The sequence below is a fragment of the Hippopotamus amphibius genome, chromosome 1 (assembly GCF_030028045.1).
Source record: "Hippopotamus amphibius kiboko isolate mHipAmp2 chromosome 1, mHipAmp2.hap2, whole genome shotgun sequence".
NCBI lineage: Eukaryota > Metazoa > Chordata > Mammalia > Artiodactyla > Hippopotamidae > Hippopotamus > Hippopotamus amphibius.
In genome coordinates, this window is record NC_080186.1 from 235,343,108 (window position 1) to 235,365,302 (window position 22,195).

General features: G+C 41.2%; 2 protein-coding genes across 3 annotated transcripts in view; one reads left to right on the plus strand and one right to left on the minus strand.

Annotated features, from left to right (window-relative positions):
• Positions 1-22,195, plus strand: part of MOCS2 (molybdenum cofactor synthesis 2) — a 48,405-nt gene that overhangs the window by 24,566 nt on the left and 1,644 nt on the right. The window contains exons 8-9 of one of the 2 annotated variants that reach the window (XR_009054881.1): positions 13,536-13,627; positions 14,975-20,701. The exons of the other annotated variant lie outside the window; for it this stretch is intronic. The gene's annotated coding sequence lies outside the window, so the exon portion shown is untranslated. Of the gene's footprint in view, positions 1-13,535; positions 13,628-14,974; positions 20,702-22,195 lie in introns of those variants that run through there. 2 annotated transcript variants of the gene reach the window in all.
• Positions 532-22,195, minus strand: part of ITGA2 (integrin subunit alpha 2) — a 93,595-nt gene continuing 71,931 nt past the window's right edge. Inside the window, exons 20-30 of the mRNA XM_057743659.1 lie at positions 20,685-20,826; positions 19,214-19,306; positions 18,570-18,646; positions 18,400-18,483; positions 14,985-15,087; positions 13,417-13,527; positions 12,376-12,480; positions 10,435-10,548; positions 7,310-7,399; positions 4,770-4,886; positions 532-4,304 (exon numbers count right to left, since the gene is read on the minus strand). Of these exons, the coding sequence (XP_057599642.1) occupies positions 4,224-4,304; positions 4,770-4,886; positions 7,310-7,399; positions 10,435-10,548; positions 12,376-12,480; positions 13,417-13,527; positions 14,985-15,087; positions 18,400-18,483; positions 18,570-18,646; positions 19,214-19,306; positions 20,685-20,826 (1,117 nt within the window). The 3' untranslated portion in view covers positions 532-4,223. The remainder of the gene's footprint in view (positions 4,305-4,769; positions 4,887-7,309; positions 7,400-10,434; positions 10,549-12,375; positions 12,481-13,416; positions 13,528-14,984; positions 15,088-18,399; positions 18,484-18,569; positions 18,647-19,213; positions 19,307-20,684; positions 20,827-22,195) is intronic.

The window sequence follows — 22,195 nt, forward strand, 5'->3', positions numbered from 1 at the left end:
TGAGCCGGATGTGTATCTTGTTTTATAATTTCAGCACATTCTTTTCAACATAGTTAATCCTTAAGAATATGTAAGCCCTCTTGCTTACTATTAAATTGTTTTTAAAAACTATGCAGATGACTACTCACGTAGGCTGCAGCAGTTGGACCGGTTTTTTTTTTTTTCCATCAAACACATTTATTTCTAGAGGTGACTTGTGCTTTAGGGTAGTGCGTCTCAGACTTTAACATAATGTGAATCATCTGGTGATCTTGTTAAACTTTCACCTGTAATTCAGCACCTGAGATGTGCATTTTGAAACGGGCTCCAGGTGATGCAGCACTGCCTCGCCATCGACCACACTGTGAGGAGCAAGCCTTTACACCAGTCTCTAAACTGTGAAGGAGGTTTAGGGTTCCTGCAAAGCATCCTTGGAGCCACTGCTACTAATGTAAGAGACTAGATACATCCTTACTCTTCTTATATTGAGTCCTGAATGTGTTCTGAAGCACAGTGAGTGCATAAGATAAATACAGTAAAATAAAATTCAAATTCCAAAGTAAATAGCTTTATTTTCAAAACGATTTTAATGATAGTCATGTGGTATGTAAAGAGTGGTTTACAATTAAATAATACTTTTCTGTTTTGATTGTCATACTTTAATAGGGGCAAAGCTCTTAACTAATTTATGTTGATTACTGCTGCAGTTTGATTTTGTTTCTTAGAAATCAAATGAATTGTGAACCTTCATATACAAACATGCGTATTCATTTTTACATTTTTTGATGGAGAGAAAAAAGACAAAAACCAGTTTATCAAAAAAGCAAATGTACTTAACGAAGATTTATACATTGTGTGAAGGAAACTATCGACGACAGTTTGTCTTTAAAAAAATATACAATTTAACATAGTTGTGCAATATATACATTTATATTCTGACTTTATCTGCCAAAATAACTCAGGAAACCACTTTTTTATATTTACATAATGGCTACATTTTTCATGCTTTAAGGTCGAAAGAAATAGTTACCATTTTCCTTTCAAACTTTACCCCAGTATACCTTTGACCTCTAGATGTCTAGTCTTCTGAATGGATTAAAATGAGGGCATAGTCCTAAAAGTTGTGTATATAATTATTTTCTGTGTGCAAATTATATTAAAGATGGACCAGGGAGCTCAGTTTGAGGAATCCTATTTAATGCTTTCTGTTTAATGATGTCTTAATTTACAAGATTGCCATATATTAAGTTACAGCTGTATGTCAGAATAGATACATTATAAAATTATAGCTTCTGTAATTACTTTTAGTATAATCACTTGCGTGATTATGATAAATTGGTTTTAGTTTTCTTTTCACAGTTAATAACTTTTACTATTTTATAAAAATAACACAGCCAGCTAGGAATCTGTCCAGTTCTCATTTCACTGCTAAAGTGAACAACGCACAAATTCAAATCTCAATGCAATTTCTTCACAGGCTTTTACTTTACTGTTTTGTAAGGCGTGTGTGGCAGCCATGCACGAAGCAACTCAGTTCTCGTCACATTCTATACATATTGTCTATACACCATTTATGAAATGGAAACTTTAAGATGACATTTTTTAAGCCTCATATTCTGCTTACTTTTAAAACAAAAGTATGGCTGAATAGGAATACAGAGCTTTTTTTTTTTTTTTTCTTTTTTTTAATTTCTTGGATGAATACTCAAACTTTGCTTAAAAGTGCTTGAGAAATACTTCTCACTAGAGCCTCTGCCTCAAATTTGTGATCTGGTAACAGAAGTTGTGTATTCAGGCCACTTGCTCTGAGTGCAGTGGTTCTCAGTTGGGGTGATTTTTGCCTTTCAGGAGGCATTAGCCAATGTCTGGAGACCTTTTTTGATCACCACAGTTACTGGGAGAGGGAGCGTCTGGCATTGGTAGGTAGAGAGGCCGTAGATAGAGGCCACGATACTGCTGAGCATCCTACAGTGCACGGGGCAGGCCCCACAAAGAAAGAGCTGCCTGGCCCCACGTCAGTAGTGCCAAGGCTGAGAGGCCCTGCCCCAGCGTGAGACATGGTGCAGACAAGTGGCTGATTTTTCAGTTTATAGTAACCCAACTCCTTCATGCCAGCAGCGCCATCAGGGTGGCTCATCCAAGGCAAGGCTCGCCAGAGCTCGCAAGCTCGCGTGGGTTTGTGACCTCAGAGTGGTGTTTCCCTAGGAAGGTGAGGCAGAGTGAAATAAAAGGATGGCATGCTATAATTCTCAGTATGTCACACTGGAAAACTAGTAAGTATGTGCAGCAGTTACCCAGTTTATTCATCAGTCTTCATCAGTTTAATGACCAGTTTCTCCTCCACTCTCTCTTAAAAACAGTTTTTCTTGGAATGAAACAGTTTGAATCCAGCTGTTATAAGAATTAGGCTCTAGCACATGGTATTCTAGAGAATACCATGCTGTGTTTGCTATAAACCCCTGATGTTTTATTTCTAATCGTTTGGGTTTTCTTTCACCTTTGTTTTGTCAGATGCAAAATAAATCGTGTAACTGTGCAGACAGTGCTGCACTGCCATCACAGGCACACGTGGGCAGATACCTGTTTTCCTCTGACTTCTTTTCATTGTCAGATTCTTGGAGGATTGTCTATTTGTGTTATAAGAAACCCAGATAAAGTAGGTTTTTAAAGTTAAAAGCGTCGCTGCTGAGCTCCACCACAGTCTCCCCATTTTAGAACAGGGACACTGAAGTTTACAGAGGCTGAGTGACTTGTCTGAAACTTTAGCTATGTACTTTCTGACGTAAAATAGTCCCCACTGCCTTTGCCTCTGCCCTTTTTCTGCCAGTCCCTCCTAGAGGATGTGTGGGCTCAGAAGTAGAGGGCAGAAGGTGCAGAAGGAGAAATGGGTGGTGGTCCTCACGGTGGCCCATTTACATCATAAGGGCCAGGATGCTTGTAAAATACAGGTCACCAGGCTTCATCCCAATCTGGTGACTAAAGACTCTCAGGAACTGGCCCGAGACTGCCTGGTGAGCAGACTCCCGGGGGCAAGTCCGTCTGGAAGTGTAAGTCTTCCAGAAACAGGCAAGCACAGCAGGTGCACATGCTGACCTGGTGGTTTCTAATGTCTCCTCGTCTTGCAAATTCCTGAGATGTTTATACTTTACCTTGTTTACCCTGCCTGAAATCTCAACAATTAGACATTTCACTTGGGCTTTTCTTGCATGTTTAGCAACAAATGAAAATAGCTCCCTGAAGTTAAGGGGATTATACAGTAATTCACACAGGTGTGGAAGTGAAACAGATGACTTCCTTCTCATGCCTGAAGAAGAGCCGCTGCCCAGGGAGCAGGAGATTTGGACACGGGGTTACAGGAGGGTGGAAAACTCTGGATTCCTGAGGAGGAAGGCAGGCAGCAGGAGGTGGGAGAGGTTCATTGTGGAAGAAGGAAGGATTCCAAAGAAATTACTCATCTTTCAAAAATTCACAAGGTCCCTGCCAGCCAGTCAGGTCAGCCAGTTATGCATCCTAAAGGAGAAAAATGTTCTCCTCCTTCCAGGCGGGGCCTCCAGCAGACAAGATTTTATCATAAATGATGTTACAGATTTTGAACAAAAGTTTGTGCTTTGGCCTCTAAGTCATTTAGGCCCCTAACCCTCCCCCACTGAAATGGAGATTTCCTCTGCAGGAGGCTCCTACCAGTCATCAGGCATGTTTTGATAAGTACCTGGTAAAAAAGGAACTCTGAGGAAGCAGCTGTGGGCTGACAACAGCAAATTTTACCTAGTGTGTAAACAAAATTATCACTGAAAATACCCTCTGTGGCCACTTTGGACGAGCAGCATACCTTGAAGGCCTGTGTTTTTTTTTTCCATGAGCATCAATATATCCAATTCTATATCTATACCAAATACTTTCACTTTTGTTGTTGTTTAGGAACAATCATTGTAAATGACTGGGCTTTCCCCCCAAAAAATCTGAGAAAGGTTATATTTTTCTTTAAGACTTCTGTTTGGAAACATTGCATGTAAACGCTGGACCAGCCAGTGTGACGATCACTTTCCCCCCATATAAAATAGTCTTACCCTTTATACCCCTGCCCTCCCAAACCCCTCACAATTTCTTTCCAAACTGACCTGCAGTTCTAGTTTAGCTATAATATTATTAAGTGACACTGGGATTTTTAAAAGATCCGTTCACGCGAGCAGTAAACCCTGCCTGTGATGCAGCCGCTTCCCACTGCAGTGGGAGCCGCGGGCGGTTCAGCTGTTGAGTTCTGTGGTCTCATCAGTTTCATCCGGGTTTTTGGTCATTTTTTCGTATTTTCTTTTGAAGAATCCAAGCTGTAAGATGATGATGTAAGCACATTACCACTCCTGGCTTATTCCGTATGGGACCCAGCCCCCCCCCCCCCCCCCCCCCCGCACCTCGGGGAATTGTGGGGCTCTGGAGAGGGCAGTGTGCAGAGTGTTGACCTGGCATCAGCCCTTCAGTGAGGAGATTAAATACCCAGAGTTGAAATGAACTGCATAAAGTTAAATTTTTCAGGGTCTACTTATTTGCTGCTGAACAAAATATTCAGGGGCTGGATGAAAGGAAGGCTGGAGAAAAGGGACCAAGGCCAAGGAGATACCGCCCTTACTCATTATCTTCTAGAACATGAGTGAGAATTTGCAAATAAACCTGCATTTCCTTTTTTCTTATGATAGACAAGGAGGTACCAAGTAAAACTTAGGGTTGCTCTGTGAAAAGGAAATTCAGGACAGGTCTTCAGGACCCCGTATTTTTAAATATGAAACATTTCTTACCTTCCATAAAACTGCAACCAGAGCTAATAGCAAAAGGATTCCAGCGATGACACTTCCCACTACAACCCCGGTTGGTACTTCAGCTTTCTCGTGGGGCTTCATTATCGTAATGGGAATCTGTAAGTGTGTATACAGAACAGTTACGTAAATTTTAGCACTGCGAAAAGTGAAATGGTCTAGTCAAATCCCCTAATTTTGTAATTGATGGTGCAGGAAGGGGATGTGACTTCCTCACAGTCGTACTCCTCAGTGAAACACTGTGCAGGACAGTCTCGAGAGAAAACACGCCTGCAACACAGGCAACGCACGCGAGTCTGCCCATTTCCTTCAGGTGCGTCAGTGCTTAGCGGGTATGTCGCCTCTGATGATCTCAGATGCGTTAGTCACTTATGAAAGTGACACTTTAGCGTCTGGCATCCAGTCTCATCATCAAGCGAAAGCACTTGGAACCCAGTCTTGGGGAGGAGACAACAAATTAACAACCCAAATCCCTTGTGATTAAACAGTACCAACCACCACCACCTTGAGTTAGGCCCCTAAAACGCTGACTTCACTTCCGCTCACTCGCGATTACTTGGTAGGGATTGCCCGCAAGCAGAAGCAGTATCTCAGGGCTCACGCTGGCCTTTTCAGTGATAAACTGCCCTTGAGGTTACGCGTGGTTCTTAACCTCCACTTCCTGGCAGTCTTTGGGGCTTTAATAGCATGGCTGCCCTAAGAGTTCTAACAGTAGCACTGTAACACTTCTTTTTAATTGGAGGAAGAATCACAGCCATTCTTAAGGAGTTAATTTTGGAGCCAATCAAGGGGAGAGAAGCGAATTTATTTCCTTGCTTTAACACTGAATTACAGTGGCAGGTAAGCTGCTCTTCACCACAGAATTTATGAGTTGGGATAAACTTCAGTCTGGCCTTTTGGTGACTGTATTTCTTCTCATTTGGATTTTTAAGAGCTAAACTAAGGTTTTATAAATTTAGGAATAAACTATAAATTTATATAGTTCACTGCTTAATGGCAGTCATATCTCTACTTCTCTCTATTCTAGAACATCCTAATCTAGGCTCCATGGATCTCAAGGAAACCATGAGTACAGGATTTTTGTATCAGCTTTTTAAGTGGGCCTGGAATTCAAATAAATTTAAGAATCACTTGTCTACCTATAGGGATAGGTCAATTTATTATTTGGATAAATAGTATCTGGATTCCAAAAATATTTTTATAGACACAAGTAAACTAGTTGGCCTCTATTATTTTTCAGTATTGCTCAGAGAAAACCAGGAAAAGAAAAATCTCCCAAAAGGTGCATTGAAACTGTTAATTTGAATTTTTAATTAATACATTTATTTAATACTGCTTTCTTTAAAAAAAAAAGATTTCAGCAGAGGTCCAGCTATTGTCTGAATACTACATTCTTCTGAAATGAACTTTTAAAATATCTATAGTACTTCCCCTCAAGGCTAAGTTCATAGCACGTTGAATTTGAGTCCCACGTTTCCTTTGGCTCCATTTCTGATTTTCCACACCCCAGCCTCTGAAGAGAGGGTGTGGGCCTTCGCTGATAGTCCTTAACCAGAAGCAGAGAAGCATCCTCTGTGTGGCATCCTTTTTGCTGGGACAGTAGTGGGACAGCAGTGCTGTGAGCTCCACTCTTAGGCATGGAGAGAGGTCCAGCGTTCACGAGGCCACTGGCTTTATAGCCAAGTCCATAGACTGCAGCAGTGGACTGAGGCCAGCTACCAAGCGGGCCTTGGGGGCAGAGTCTTGAACTGGCTTCCAACTCCCAACAAAAGCGTTGGGAGGAAAACGCCCAGGGCTCTGCCAGCAGATTAGCTGAGCATGGAGATCCCGCTGTATCTAAATACGGCGTGCTCTAACCAGGGTTCCAGTGCAGAGGAAGGCTATGCCGCGCCAGCTCTTGGAACAGTGAGCCTTTGTTTTCTGTGAACGTATGTTTCTTTGCCAAACCTTTTTTTTTTTTTTTTTTAATGAAGAGAAGCATTTATAGTTTTCTAGATTGAAGATCTAATGAATGGATGTTTCACACAGTGTCAGTGTCTAGTTATAAGGAGTACTACTTAAAAAAAAGAAAAAGCCCTCTAATAAATGCCTTATTTATTAAGCATACTTCAGCACTTCTTTTTAAAAAATAGTCTAAAATACTATGTGTGATTCAAATGAGCATGACTTAGATGTCATGGCCCAGGACGTAGACTGCTTTGGGTAAGCGTGAGCGGAAAGGAGGAGCCGGGGTGCTGGCTGAGGCCTGGAGCAGGGAGGAGAGAGCCACAGCGAGGTGGGGCCCCTTCCGTGGTGCCTTCTGTTGGACCATCACTTCTGATCCAGCTTTGCCCACGTGGGGATGGGCCGGGGGGCAGGTATACTACTGGGCTTTTTTGAGTAGCAAACACCCTTAGCAACAGCTCAACGTGATAAACATTAGACTTTTCGAGTTTCAGTAAGAGACTTCTGTACACACATAGGTGAGAAAACGACTGTTCCAGATTGTCCAGCGCCCACAGGGAGGGATGTGATGCACTCACCGTGATGGTGTTCTCTTCGATCACATATACCTGAGGGTTATAGGTGTCGATTTCTGCAGCTGCTGTCAGCTGTACTGTCTGGAAAGTTGCCTGGAACATAAGAATAAAGAACATATTTTATCCTAGCAGAAGTTAACGCATAAAACTCGGCATGTTTGTTATTTACTTCCTCGTGGAAAGTGACAAGAGCGAATGCCAACTCTGAAGACTCAAGCATCTGGGTGTGCTGAAATCACCCTCATGACAGGACCCCACGTGGGAACTTAAACCGTGAGGGTGGGGTCCAGGTATCAGCCGGTTAAAGCATCTCCAGGTGACTCTAACTTGAAAACAGGAAAACTTGAAAAACTCTTAAAAAACAGGAGTTTAGAAATGAAGTTTTTAATTGGGAAAGATCATAGTTTAGGTTTTTAGAAATAATTTAGTTTGTGACATGAGAGAAAACCAAAAACTTGATATTTTTAAATATTTACCTGAATAAATCACAAAACGGAATGTAAAATCAGATTAAAAAGGAAGAGTTTCTCGGTACAAATATGTACGATAATACTACTTAAAGAGTATGCATGTCAGTGGCAGACACCCTAAACCTTGTGTCAGTGCTATAGGACATGAGTCACAATTTCAGATTTCCTAATCTAAGCATTTTTATAAAAAATACTAGATTTGGGGCAGGCATATAGAAGGGCATACATTTTGTGCGGATGTTATTAGTAACCACCAAACATGAAATAATTTTACATGCGTTCCTGAATCTAGTTACAGAAAAATAATCTATTTTCAGTGGATACATGACTGATGCGTATATTGTTTTCAGTATAATTAAATATTGGGACTGATGCTTATTTCGAGATGGAATCCAATGCCCAGATTTGAGAACTGCCTTCACGTGCTCTGGCTACCAGGATTTAGTTTTTGTGGTTACTAGGGCACGTGAATCAATAGACACCATGAGGTAATTTGCTAAACTGCATCTGGGAGCCAGAAAGAGAGAATGCATATCCAAAAAGTGAGCCGTTTATTTCCTTTCCACTGGCTCAGCCTCTGATGAGTCTTAATTGTCTCAAGATGGGAGGCTGTAGCAGACGTTAACCCTGATCCCTGGTCTCGCAAACGTATATTATTTGGGGAACGTGAAGAGTATTGATAATGGTTTAAATTTAAGGAGTAACAGTTAAGTGAATGCTCACTTCATAGTCCCTGCAGACTAAAGATGAAAGAGTTACAGCACGGATACGTCTGGCCCTCTGCACAGGTACACAGGATCCCGCAGGATCAACAAGCAATGGCAGGTGTGCCATGCACACCCAGAGGAGCAAAGTCACACACCTGCTAGCATTCAACAAGCCCCTTACAGAGGGCGGCCAACAATGCCATCGATTTGGAGGCCTAAGCAATCACTTTGTGATGAAATTACTTGAAGTGTTGACGTGCACGGCCTCAGAAAAAGGGCAAAAAGGATTCCAGGAAAGGAACCAGGATTCATATTTCAGATTGGATCTCCCAGGTGGTCTGAGAACAACCCCTTGGCTGCTGAAATGGCTGAAGACAAGGTGGGGATAAACATTTCATCTTTCGTGAAGGAGGAAGATGTAAAGGACGTGATATACACTAACTCTTGTGGGTGTTTTCCAGCTTAACTATCATAACCATGTTGAAAAAGCATAAATAGTACTCTCCTTCAGAATTTTGCTCCCAGAAATGAAACTGCCGCTTCTGAAAAGCTTGGGGAAGGTACTTTAAAAAGCCTTACAGTTAAAATGATGTAGCTTTAAACAAACTCAAGGAAAACCAAATGCTTTTTACAGAGCTGGAGGGATTGCCTTTTGATTTGCAACAGTCACTTTTCCTTTCCAGCTGGCAAAGGTTACTATGAAAACATTTGTTCCTCAAATCCAAGGAGCCAGGATCCAGTGGGTAAAATGGAGCACCGGTCGGCAGCAGCCGGGAAGGTGGCATGACTGCCTGCTTCACATCTTACTGGACCTAGAGGCAGACTGAAGGCTTGAGAGCAAATGCAACTAACAAGAAAACCACACAGAAGAAAGCAAACAAGGAGAAAACCCAGCTCCTCAGTCCTCCACTTCTCTAGTTTTTCCCCTGCTTTTCACAGTTCCTCTGTTATGTCCTTATCCAAGAATATTGGTTATATTTTGGTTCTGCGGGAGTTTGGAGGGAGCCAAGTTCTCTGTTACATAAAACTCCATAGCAGGGACTCCGGCTTGTTGGAGAGATCATGAAGTGGTTAGAAAATAGGGACTAGGGTATGGTTGGTAAGCACCTTGAAGACTGATTTATTTGTTTACAAAAAAATTCACAGAGCCACAGGCCCCCTGGAGGTTTCAGACTAATTTCTATTGTTGCCTCAATCAGAGCCAGTGTTAGTAAAATGAAGAGCTCACTGCTTATGTAATCAGATTTAAGGAGCTCTGTCCATCCTTACACTTTCCGTGCCAGATTGAAATTCTGGCTACTGAAATCTATGCTGAAAGCAGATATCACTACTGCCAAGTCACACCTGTCAACTGGAAAAACACTCTGACGTTGTTTTGGCACTTTCCTCAAACTTCTCATGAGATTGAAATGGTTTTAAAAAATTGTGAGCACACTGGGGCTTTCACCAGAGAAGGGATAAAAAGACAGCAGAGCAGCGTGGTTACCTGGCTCTAATGTAGCAAGATGGATCCTTAGGTCCATCTGCCAGGTGGTGTGAGGTCAATCGGCAGTCACCTGGGAGTGCAGGGAATGAGGCACTTTGCCGTGGGTGTGGTGGAGGAGGCCAGGAAGTCAGAAAAGTCAAGAGCGCGAGGAGGAGGACAGAGCAGGTGGCCCGCGGCACCCCAGGCAGCAGAGGGGATCCTGACACCATTTCCGGAGACTGCTTCTCAGACCCAGAAGCAGATGCTTTATAAGCACCCCAGGTGATTCTGAGGCACAGCCAGGTTGGGCAAGCTTTGGAAAGGGATGGAAGTATATTGGCCTTACAAGGTAAGACTGCTCTGGGTCATTGGGCACGGCTGACATTAGCCAGAATACTAATTTCGTCAAAGGGTGTGACCTTTTTGACAGCGAAGCCTTATGTTTCCTTGCTATCAATAAACCCAGGAAATAAAGCTGATACTTACTGCCGCAAAAGTCCCGTTCCAGATTCTGGTAGACACATTAAGGAAGTATTCTCCTCTGACCTGAAGGTCTTTCAGCCAGCAGGTGACATTACTACATGAAGTAGTTTTGCAATTCTTTCAGGTTGGAGTCCATGGTAAAAGAAGAGAGAGTTAGTATGGGCTTTAAAAAGCAAGTGCTAAAATTTTACAAAGACAGATGAAACCCAGTACTGGGAACGATGTAGAGAAATTGGCGATGTCATGAACTATTAGTAGTAACCCTTCTTCTAGAGATTTTGGCACTTTGCCTCAGAATGTAAGACGTGCGTGTCCCTTGCTCCATCATTTCCCATCTGTATGGAAGGCCTCAGGAAATAATCATAAATGTGAGGAGAAGAGTGCAGCAGGCCTGTTTATTGCACTACTATTGCTGACAGTTAAAAAAAAAAAAAACACCCAAAAGGCTAAATAACTCACGTTTATCAACAGTGTACTAGTTAAGTAAATTACTGAATATACATACACAAAATGCGATACAGCTTAGTCAATAACCTCAGGATAAAGATGCATCCCTTGAATTTTAAGAAAGTTGTTATTAAAAGAATTAGTGGTTGCCGAGGTTTAGTGGGGAGGGAGGGAGGGAGGAACCGGCGCAGCGCAGAGGAGTTTCTGGGCAGTGAACTATTCTGTACACGGTTATTTGTGGATCGTGTCAGTTATACATTTATCCAAACCCATAGAACATACATCAGGAGTAAACCTCATGTAAACCATGGACTTGGGGTAAGTATGATGCGTCAGTGTAGGTTCATCAGTTGAAACAAATGTACCAGTCTGTAGGGGGATGTGATGGTGTGGGAGGCTGTGGGTAAGTGAGGGCAAGGGGTATCTGGGAAATTTCTGTAATTTAAACTCAATTTTGCTGTGAACCTAAAACTGCTCTAAAAATAAAGCCTATTAACAAAAAGTCAGTGACATATTGGCCAATGGAAAAAGGTAGCTCGGTCCGTTTATGTAGCCGTATACATGTGCTTATATGTAGATTAATGATTAGTGGTAAAGAAGAATATTCATAAGTGGTCAGCGGTTAGATTTCTGGAGAACTTTAGGTTCTTCTTGGTAGTTTTTTGTGTTATGTTAGCTTCATATTGTTCATAGAAGTTGCCATTTTTACTAAATCAAAATATTTTTACAAAAATAAGGAAAATGCTGAGAGGTATAACTCATCCCAAATCCTGAGATGAGTTTTTCCTGAGCGGTTTTACACACCTCAGATTTAGACCACATTTACACTGTAATTACACTATAGTTACTTAAATAACAAACTGTTTCATTCTATTTTCCTGTTTTCCCATCCTTCATGAAATAACATAATTGCAGTAAAAGGAAAACAGGAGAATTTCCGTGTTGTTTCATAGGAGAGAATTGAGGTTGGTTTAGGTTTTACTGTTTACTAAATGTTTACTTATTTGAATACTTAATAAGTGCCAAGCACCAAGGTAGATGCTAGACAAGCCTCTTTGCCAAAGAAAGTGGCATAGCTCTGGAGCAGGAGATGAGAAAATACTGAAAACAGAGAAGGGTCGTCAGAGATTTGACAGCTCAATAAATTAGACATCAGTGATTATGTGGAGGAGGTGAGAGGGGCTTCACATCCCACCCATGCCCAGCTCCCACTCAGCTCGTTGCAACGTTTCCAACGTGCACAACACAAAACCAGTTTGACATGGAGTCCTTTTGATTTCATGAAATTGGGAACATGTATTTTATAGTAATGGCATAAGTAATAATTCCAGTAACCTAGATTTGCACATGTACTTTCTTGATTCACACAGACCATCAAAGGCAAAATAGGAAAGTTCTACTGCATGAGGTGGCAGGAAAAAAAAAGTGCCGCAATTTCCAGATAAAACAAACAATCAATCACCAAAGGAAATTTTCACCCCATTAACCTGTCCTCACCAACTCTTTTACGGGCCGGAAATTTTCACTCTTGAAAGATACAGAAGAAGATGTTTGTCCTATTTTCAGTGGATTTATTTCAGCTTTGCAACTGATGTCACCAGCCTACAAAGAAGGACATCACATCAGTCTTAGGAAGCCAGATGGTTTGTGATGTTCTTTCCAACGTGTTAGGAACTCCTCTTGTCATATGCTGGGGCAGGGGAGGGGCTCCCAGGATTCTCCTCCCTGTGCCGCCCTGGCCACACTAACGTGAATCCTGAAGTTTTCAAATCCTCCTGTGTGGCTTGATGGCGTGGCGCCGGTGCTTACAGCCCACACGTGATAAGACAAATTTGCAATAACAACAGACTGCGAGTGAGTTAATTCAGGGTTCTTTTCTGTGGAACAGTTTAGGATTTTGCTTTCCTGTAGTCACCTAGGAACATTCCAGATGTCATACTGCTGTAGCATTGGCTAAGTGCTAGACTATGGCTACGTCGGGGGTTTGGCTAGAGCACGTTAGAACTACCTGGAGGACTTTTAAAGAAAAACCCTGGTGCTGGAGCCTTAGCCCTGGAGATTCCGATTTAACTGCCTGGGGTAGGCCTGGGCATCACACATATTTAAAAAGCAACCCAGGTGACTAAATGAACAACCAGGGTTGACAACTACCGGGCGAAGGTCCAGGCTGGCAGCTTGAAGACCAGCTACTGACTGCAGCTGTGTAGACCAACTACTCTCCCACCATGGGTTCAACCTCACTTCGCAGCCAACTAACTTCTCTATAAACAGGGCTCTGACAAAGTCAGATCTTCACTTGGTCAGAAGGAGGTTTCCATAATAATTTCTGCCGTCTGTAAATCCCTAGACTCAGACATTTCTTTTAACAATATCCTGCTTCTAATATGAAATTAATTGCACGTTAACGGGCACCCAGGGTGCACAGGGGTTACCTTTTCAGCTTCTTGTCTACATGATGGCAGACACGATCACCCGCACCTCATGGGATGGTTCCATATGGAAGGTGCACACTTTTATAGGCAGTGTGGCTGCCCTTACCTGGCCTGTGTGCACCCCAGTCAGGTACATCAGCGGGTTCTTGCCTTTGGTGTATTGAGGGATGTGGATGATTACGGACGCCATGCTTACTGGAACACTTCCTGTGGTTACCTACGCAGTAAGAAAACATTCCGGTTGCTGCTGCATCCTACACGTGCCGCAAGGAAAGGGATCAGTAACCTCAGTGTTGATGAAGGCCAACTACTAAGTGGTAAGACTGAGTCCACACGAAAGTGACTCATTACTTTACGGTCACTCTTTGGGTCCCTGTGTCTTATCTCTTGGAAAAATCTCAACATCTACAATTTTAACTTGTAATAATAATAATTTGTGACTTAGGAGATGGTTGAAAACACCTACCATCTGTGGGTTTGGTCTGCAGGGCATGAAGTCCCACTCTGCCCCTGACGAACAGTGCGGCTTGGGCAAGGGACTTGACCTCTTTATGCTTCATTTGTAAAATAAAGATGATTGGCAAATCAGGAGGTATGCACAGGTACAACCTCTGTTCTCACTGATGGGAAGTCTGTCCTAATTGTCCAGGGCTCATGCCCTACTGGTTGTTAGACACTCATAGAAATAATAATCCTATCAACCTCATAACTGATCTGGGAATTAAATGAATTGACATACATAAGGCATTTCATACAAAGGCTGATACTTATTACATGCTCTTTGAATATTATTTTATTGTTACTACTAATTGACTGACTGTTTCCTAAAAGAAGTAGTTGGCAAATACCATGCACATTTTCTAAACTCCAGTATCTGGATCACAAATCAAGACTCCTTTAAGCACTTTTTTAATCACCGAATTATAGAGTTGCAACCACGTGACAGACTAATAGGAAATGTACAAAAATAAAATGGTAATGACTAAGGGTGGTGGATGGATTTTTTTTCCTTTTTATTTTCCAAAGTTTATGTCATGTTAAAAGATAGCATTCTCTCATAAGTTCATTTCTCTTTATATACCTGAAAACAAACTAAATAATTGCCAACTAATAGCCAATAGAAACTGATTTTAAACTATTTTTATAGACTACTTAGCATGACTGTACAAAATAAATATTTGCATACAAATGGTGAGCTTCTCAAATAGAAGTGGTTTCCAAGGATAAACTGGCATACGGACTATATTTCAGAGACTTTTGTCCATAGTAATGTCATTACATTAACGCTGTTGATTAATATGCAACATTTGCTTGCAAAATACATCAGTTATTCCTTGTCCAGGACACATCACTATGTACGAAGCCCAGCCGTTTACTTATCGATGGTCTACCTTAGTGGTTCTCAAAGAAGGCAGCTGGACCAGAAGCATCAGCATCACCTGAGAACGTGTTAGACACGCACATCGTCAGGTCCATCCCAGACCTTTTGAGTCAGCAACACTGGCAGTGGAGCCCAGTGACATGTATTTTAACAAGACTCCAGGTGATTCTGATGTGTGCTCGAATTTGAGAACCACTGGTATATTTCAACTTTTTACTTTCTTCTTCTCTTCCTGCCCTCATTTTTCTTGCCCCTTTCTCTTGATTTTCGATTCTTATGTCAGGCTTACCAACCTTAATGGAGAAGGTGAATTTTGGACCAATATCTTCGAAACTGTTCATGACAGAAGGAATATTCCCATCCGAGGAGACTTCATAAAAATTTATGTTGGTAGATCTGTTGGATGATGTTTGTAAAGCCGAATATGTTAGTTATGCTGTTGTTCTTGAAGTTTCATATTTCCTTTATTTAAATATATTCTAGCTTATTTTACACGTGAAAGAATTGGTACAAAACATTAAATGAAAACAAATGCTTCTTATGGACTTACGGTCCCGTATACATTTCTAAGGCTAAAACAAGTTCCTTTCAAAACATATCTCTTAATGATCATTCTGCTGAGATTCTTTGTGTTACATGTATATCAGTTGTAAAGTTTCTAAAATAAGTACAGATGTATTACTTTAGAATTTGTAGTGAAACTCTTCTCAAGATTGCTATTGTATTGACTGCTGTGTTAAAACAGTGGACACTTGGTCCTTATTTATTGGAGGAATGGATTTATAAGGTAGAGGATGATGGTATGATGGCTGAAATACAATGATAAGATATCGGGCATTCGCTCTTGCACGACCCATCACTGGATGCCTGTGAAACGGTATACATTTTGTTTATTATTCCTTCTCCCTATTCTTCTCTAGTTCCAAACCAGCTCTGACGCTTTGGTATGAATTGGGGTTGCTCAATCTGTTTCCACCACGGACCGTAGAGACCACCTCTCAGGCAGCTGACCCAGGAGTCTATTAAACGAGGCCCTGGGGCACTGGCCTAATCGGGCTCCCCTGCTTCGTCTGCTGATTAGGGTCTGCACGTGACGTGATGACCAGGCCAGAGGGAATCCCCCGGCCCCCCCCCCCCGCACCACAGGACCACTCACACTGGAGTGTAGCTGAATATCATTCCCTCTCTCCGCTCATTTCTGAGAATCTGAGACTGGAAGTCAACCAGGGTAGGTTCACTGAGGGGTGGAGGGCAGGTAGCAGGGATGAGAGTCTGAGAAGCCATATTTATTCCCACCAGACGCTTTATCCTAACTACAGGATGTTGATTCTATTTCCTAAAAAGAAAATGAACTGGATATTTTCTGAGATAGAGTTTTTTTGGTTTCTTTACTGAAAATCTTGCCTTTTTCTTTTGTTATGCCTTAAAATTTTCCCCCAAGTTCTCCGAAGGAAAATATGTCATAGGGACTTAAATAGACGTAGTGTTTGTCAAGGTTATGTCTGTGAGAGGAAACAGTGATTTGCCAGCCTTATATGGAAAATGGGAAAATGGACTAGGATTTAAAGCAGAAAGCCTGACTCCAATAAAAATTAATTATAAGAAAAGAAAAGAAAACAGAAAGTCTGGCTGTATGTGCATGAATTATTCCTTTTGCCTTCCAGAAGATCTTTGTATGACTCCTTAAGTATGGCCAGTTTTTAAATTGATTAATATGCTCTGTTTTTACATTTTAAAGAGATCCAGCATTTTTCCATCTGTTACTTAAGTGTTCCTTCAGTTGCTTACGTGTTGATCAATATATTTATACTAGCAGTTAGCTATACTCAGGTGGATCCTGTGTTAGAAGTAGTTCTACTGTCATTTATTTCCACCCATCATATTTGCACAAAATAATTGCACACTTATACAGTATCAAAGTGGTTCCTAAGGGATACACTCAATAACTGGGTAGGACTTTTTTTCAGAAAAAGTAAACTCTGTGTATGTGTGTATGTGTGTGTGTGTGTGTGTGTGTGTGTGTGTGTGTGATGCATATATCCTGGTAGACACATAAACCCTGCATCTGGAAGGTATTCTGAAAACAGTCAAGTTAGTCATGTACAAAATGACCAGAGGAGACAGGGAGGGATGATTTCACTTTTCATTGTGTATCCTTCTGTCATGTTTGGATTTTCTATCCATGGACATTTAATGTCTTTTTTTTTTAGAAAAGACGTTAAGAGAAATTATCTGGGTGGTAGGCTTAGGAGCCACTTTAGCCTTTTTCTTTATAATTCTCCATATTTTTTTAACTGCATGATATACTTTAAAGAATATCAGAATGTCTGAGAATCCCATTTACCATCACAAAAATACATAGCTAAGATGTTAGTAAAAGTGAAGTCCCACTTCAGTATTATATTCATTTCATTTTAAAATATCTGAAAAACTTGGCTATGGTGGGAGAATGGAATTATAAAAAGGCTCTATTAACAAAAAGTATTTAGGATGAGAAAGATGCATTACAGGTGGGAAGAAAAAAAATCAGGTAATGCGGTGCTATCAACCTCTGGCTGCCTCTGTTTTCAGCAGCTTATTTTAGCAGCTGAGGGCCCTTTGAAATCATCCGTTACTGAATAATTTTTCAGGCATGGATGACTTGGACTATACTTTGTTTTCCTGCTTTTTGCTGTTTGCAACTCACTCGAAACAGAAGCATTCTTTTCATCTTTGCTCATGTGTCTCCAGCTCTAGACATACTGACATATTTTCCTTTTTGTTTTTGCTTAGGGGTCTGTTGGGTGATATACTTAGTCCATGCTTTAGGGGCTGGAGTGATGTTAGAGAAATCTGTGGTCACTGCACACTTTGCAGCCTGCCTCCTTGGGGATGCACTGCTGCGTGTCTTCCAGGGGTCATTGATCTGTGCTGCGAAGCTGCCTTAGTGTTTCAGCAGGTAGAGAACTCTGGTGCCCAGGCTTGGAGAGGGGTGTCACCTGCAGCCTGTGTACCTGCATAGCTGTGCCCACGAACCCACATCACTTCTTGAGGGTGATAATATTAGCACCTGTGGTGTCTACATGTTACTCATCTTTCAAGACATCTGTCTCTCTGAACAATTCAAGATAACTGGTATCAACTGGTACCATTTTGCCCGGTGCTCTAAGGTTTACTTGCTGTGCGCAGGCAAGAAAATGGAATAACTCATTTTTTCTGGATGACCTCTTTTGAAAATGCCTCATTTCTTCCTGGTTGGAAGAAACCCCTAATCTGCTATGTCAGGAATTTTCCACCCAGAAACTAATTTTCTGCGACTAGATTCAGCATTTGTGCTTGGGGCCTCAACATCGGGGTGGGGACGTTGCTTGAGATCTCCTGTGGACCGCAGGACACAGGTGAGGAGAAGGAAGGGGGGGGGCAACTCCTCGGGGCCCTGCGAGTTCTGCTTTGACGGCTCGTCCAAGGGCCTTCCCCTTGGCACGTGACAGAGGATTATTCCTGTGTCTTTCTGGTGTTGCTCTTAGTCAGTAAACCTAAAGAGTCCCTCAAGATTCCCCAAGGGACCAGTTTGTCTCTGGACTTCTGTTTTAGTTGACAAGGAGGAAATATTGGAATTCAAATTCCCCAGTTAGAATGAACACACAGAGGACTTGTTTAGCCATGAACCAGCTGTGTTCCGAGCCGGAGCGATGTCCACGCTCACAGGCTGCCCACTGTCTCACCCACCTCGTTATGTGAATTTCAGCATCATACAGCAGAGGCAGTTTGAAGTTGACTGAATTATCTGCCTTGTTTTCCTCGAAGCTTTCGCTATTGAAAGGAACATTAGGAAATTACTGAAAGAGAAACATTAGCAAAGCCACCCATCATCAATTCATGACTTCATCGTGTTTTACCTTGAGGCTTGGAAACTGACAGATGCCTGATTCTGAAGGTTTTGAAGATTGAAGTCGAAGTTAATAGTAAACGTCACCTATACACAAAATGAAAATTCATCAATCTCTGGATGCTTTGTACTCTGGGGCCAACGTGAAAAAAAAAGTGCCCCATAAACGTAAACTCACTCAGCATTTGATGCTGAATTTTATAAACCGTAAGCTTTCTAATTTGTAGAATTTCAGTGCATTTGTCCAGCTTGCCTCACCTTCAGAATAGAGCTGAATTCACCCGACATATACCTAGCGCACACCACAGGCACTTAGACTTACCTGGGTTTGAAGGCTTTGTGCTGATGCACTTTGCTTACCAAGGGTTAAAAATGACATCCATGACTGTGTAAAGGATGTTGGTCAATGTGCTCAGAAATAAAGAACCTTTATCGTATGTGCCTTTGTGAATGAATTGCATGGGGGAAATCCCACTTTTATTAATAACTGAAAGAAAACATGCAGATATTTAAAAACTTCCTCTAAATGTGCAGGCAGTTATTTTGTGGTGCCTAGCAAATGATGATACCTAACATAAAGATGGTTCGTTGGTGAATTAACACCAATGGCAAGGAGGGACCAGCATGGATTTGAGGATGAAATGCAAGGTGTACCTGTTGTTCCCTCTTTAAAGCAGGGTAGCCCACATCGCAGGTCACAGACTTCTGAGATGAAGCAATCTGGCATGTCACTTCTGTCCCATCAACCTGAATGAGACCAAGGAAACCATGATCAATTAGTATTCAATGTGTGTGTGTGTGTGTGTGTGCGCGCGCGCCCGCGAGCGCGTACATACATGCTGAAGGATGTGTAAACTACCTGGACATGTAGCAGTAAGGTTGGTTTACAAAAAGACTTGAAAATCTTGTATGTATTTTTAAAATAAAACATACTATTTTTATTGCTAAGCAGGACACCCAACAAGACAAAGGAGAGGTCAAATACTGGAATTTTTCCCCAGAAATAAATATTTCTTATATTTCAAGAGTGCAAAATAACTTCAATCCACTATTAAGAAATGCTGTCTTTAATACATACTTTTCTCTCAATATATTTGAAAGTTGTAGTTTCAAGAGAAAAACAAAATATAGTTTTTGTTTATATTTTAAATAATTTTTAAAGAATCACTTTTAGTTTTCCTCAGGTTTTTTCTCTTTAAGAAGCTGTGACTTCCAGTGGTTGAGAATCCGCCTGCCAACACAGGGGACACGGGTTTGATCCCTGGTCTGGGAAGATCCCACATGCACTAAGCCCATGTGCCACAACTACTGAGCCTGCATGCCACAACTACTGAAGCCCACACACCTAGAGCCCGTGCTCCGCAACTAGAGAAAGCCCGTGCACAGCAACGAAGACCCAATGCAGCCAAAAAATTAAAAAATTAAAATTAAATTGTAAAAAAAAAAAAGTTGTCCTTTGCCACAAGAAATTTAAACAGTGAAGTCAGAATAGGTTTAGAACACTAAATCTATTAAGTTCACATTGACTTTAAATGGGATGAAACCATTTTTTAATCCTTTCATCAAGCAGTGAATTTGGAAAATCGTGGCTTTTCCCATCTCTCCTTTTCACTGCTTGGTGGCAGAGGAGGGACCAGCTGGGGAGCATTCATGGTCAATTGTGTTCCTGGTATAGCGATCAACTCAACGTGATTAGCTGACCTCACTGGAATGCATCATCTTGGCAGCAGCAAGACCTGTGGTTACAAAGCTTGGGCTGAGCTGTGGGACTCTTGATTTCTCGGAGCAAGTGCAGCTCCCAGCATCTGTGCGGCACCGCGGTAGCCTCATCACACAGATGGCCTGAGGAGAGTCTGGTTTACGATTAGAGTCTGGCTACTACTGCCAAATGTCAGGGCAAAGGAAAAACTGACCCAAGCTGTGAAGCCGAATTGGTCTAGATACACAGCCAGGCTATGTTCTCAAGCAGTTTAACTAGTTGGGAGCCACAAGTCAGGACTGATCATGCCCAGGGTGAAGGTGTTTCTTCAGAAAACACAGAGGACATGGAGGTGTGCGTATAAGGGAGATGGTAATTGACAAGTAGGAAACAGGTCAGCAGTTAACACTGGGTGCCTTCACGTACCGGCATGGACCAGGAAGCAAAAAACAGATTTTCTGAAAATTCAACAACAATCCCAGTGTTGTATGCACTTTCCTTTTTGTTTTTCAGTGTTACTGAAAATGTTAACCTTTTGTTTTGGTTGCTGACAATGAAGGGCTGTTGTCTGTTAAAAGTAAAAAGAAGGAGAAAAAAATGTCATTACAAGTTTTTTTTAAAAGCCAGTATTCAAGTATGTTGCTCATTTAAAAAATAAACTCTTTAGATTTACTATTTAGAAGACTGAGAAAATTGCTTAATAATAAATTATCTTCACAGTAAAATAATACTGGCGATGAATGAGTAAATGCTATTCGGTTTTCTTTTTGTTGCTTTTAATTACACTGTAGAAAAAGGCACCATCCAAATACAAGTGGTTTTATATTTCTTAGTGTTTTACTCCTGTATGGATGAGAAAAATTGAAATTTTTATTTTTTATTTTATTTTTTATTGAAGTATAGTTGATTTATAGTATTATATTCGTTTCGGTGTACAAAATAGTGATTCAATCTTTTCACAGATTATACTCCCATTTAAAGTTATTACAAAATAAAGGCTATATTTTGCTGTGCTCTACACTATATCCTTGTGTCTTATCTATTTTATATATACTAGTTTGTGTCGCTTAATCCCCTACCTCTATCTTGCCCCTTCCTCTTTTCCTCTGCCCACTGGTAAGTTTATTATTTTTATCTGTGAATCTATTTCTGTTTTGCTATATACATTTGTTTTATTTTTTAGATTCTCTATGTAAGTTTTCCATTACGTATTTCATTTAAGTATTTCTCTTTCTCTGACTTGTTTCATGAAGCATAATACCCTCTAGGTCCATCTACATTTATTGCAAATGGCAGAATTTTATCCTTTTTATGGCTAAATAATATTCCATTGTATATATTGGGTTGGCCAAAAAGTTCTTTTGGCTTTTTCCATAAGATGTTACAGAAAAACCCACACGAACTTTTTGGCCAACCCAATATAAATGTGTGTGTATATGTGTGCCACATCTTCTTTATCCATCAGCTGTTGATGGACATTTAGGTTGCTTCCATGTCCTGGCTATTGTAAATAGTGCTGCTGTGAACATTGGGGTGCATGTATCTTTTTGAATTAGTGTTTTTGTTTTCCTTGGATACATATCCAGGAGTGGAATTGCTAGATCATATGGTAGTTCTATTTTTAGTTTTTCAAAACTAAACCTCTATACTGTTCTCCACAGTGGCCCCGCCAATTTACATTCCCACCAACAGTGTACTAGGGGTCCCTTTTCTCCACACCCTCGTTAACATGCGTTGTATTCTTTTTGGTGAGAGCCAGCCTGCCAGGTATGAGAGGACATCTCACTGTGATTTTGACTGCATTTCTCTGATGACTAGTGACGCTGAGGATCTTTTTATGTGCCTGTTGGCCATCTGTGTGTCTTCTTTGGGAAAATGTCTATTCAGGTCTTCTACCCGTTTTTTAATCAGGGTGTTTGGTTTTTTGAGTTGTATGA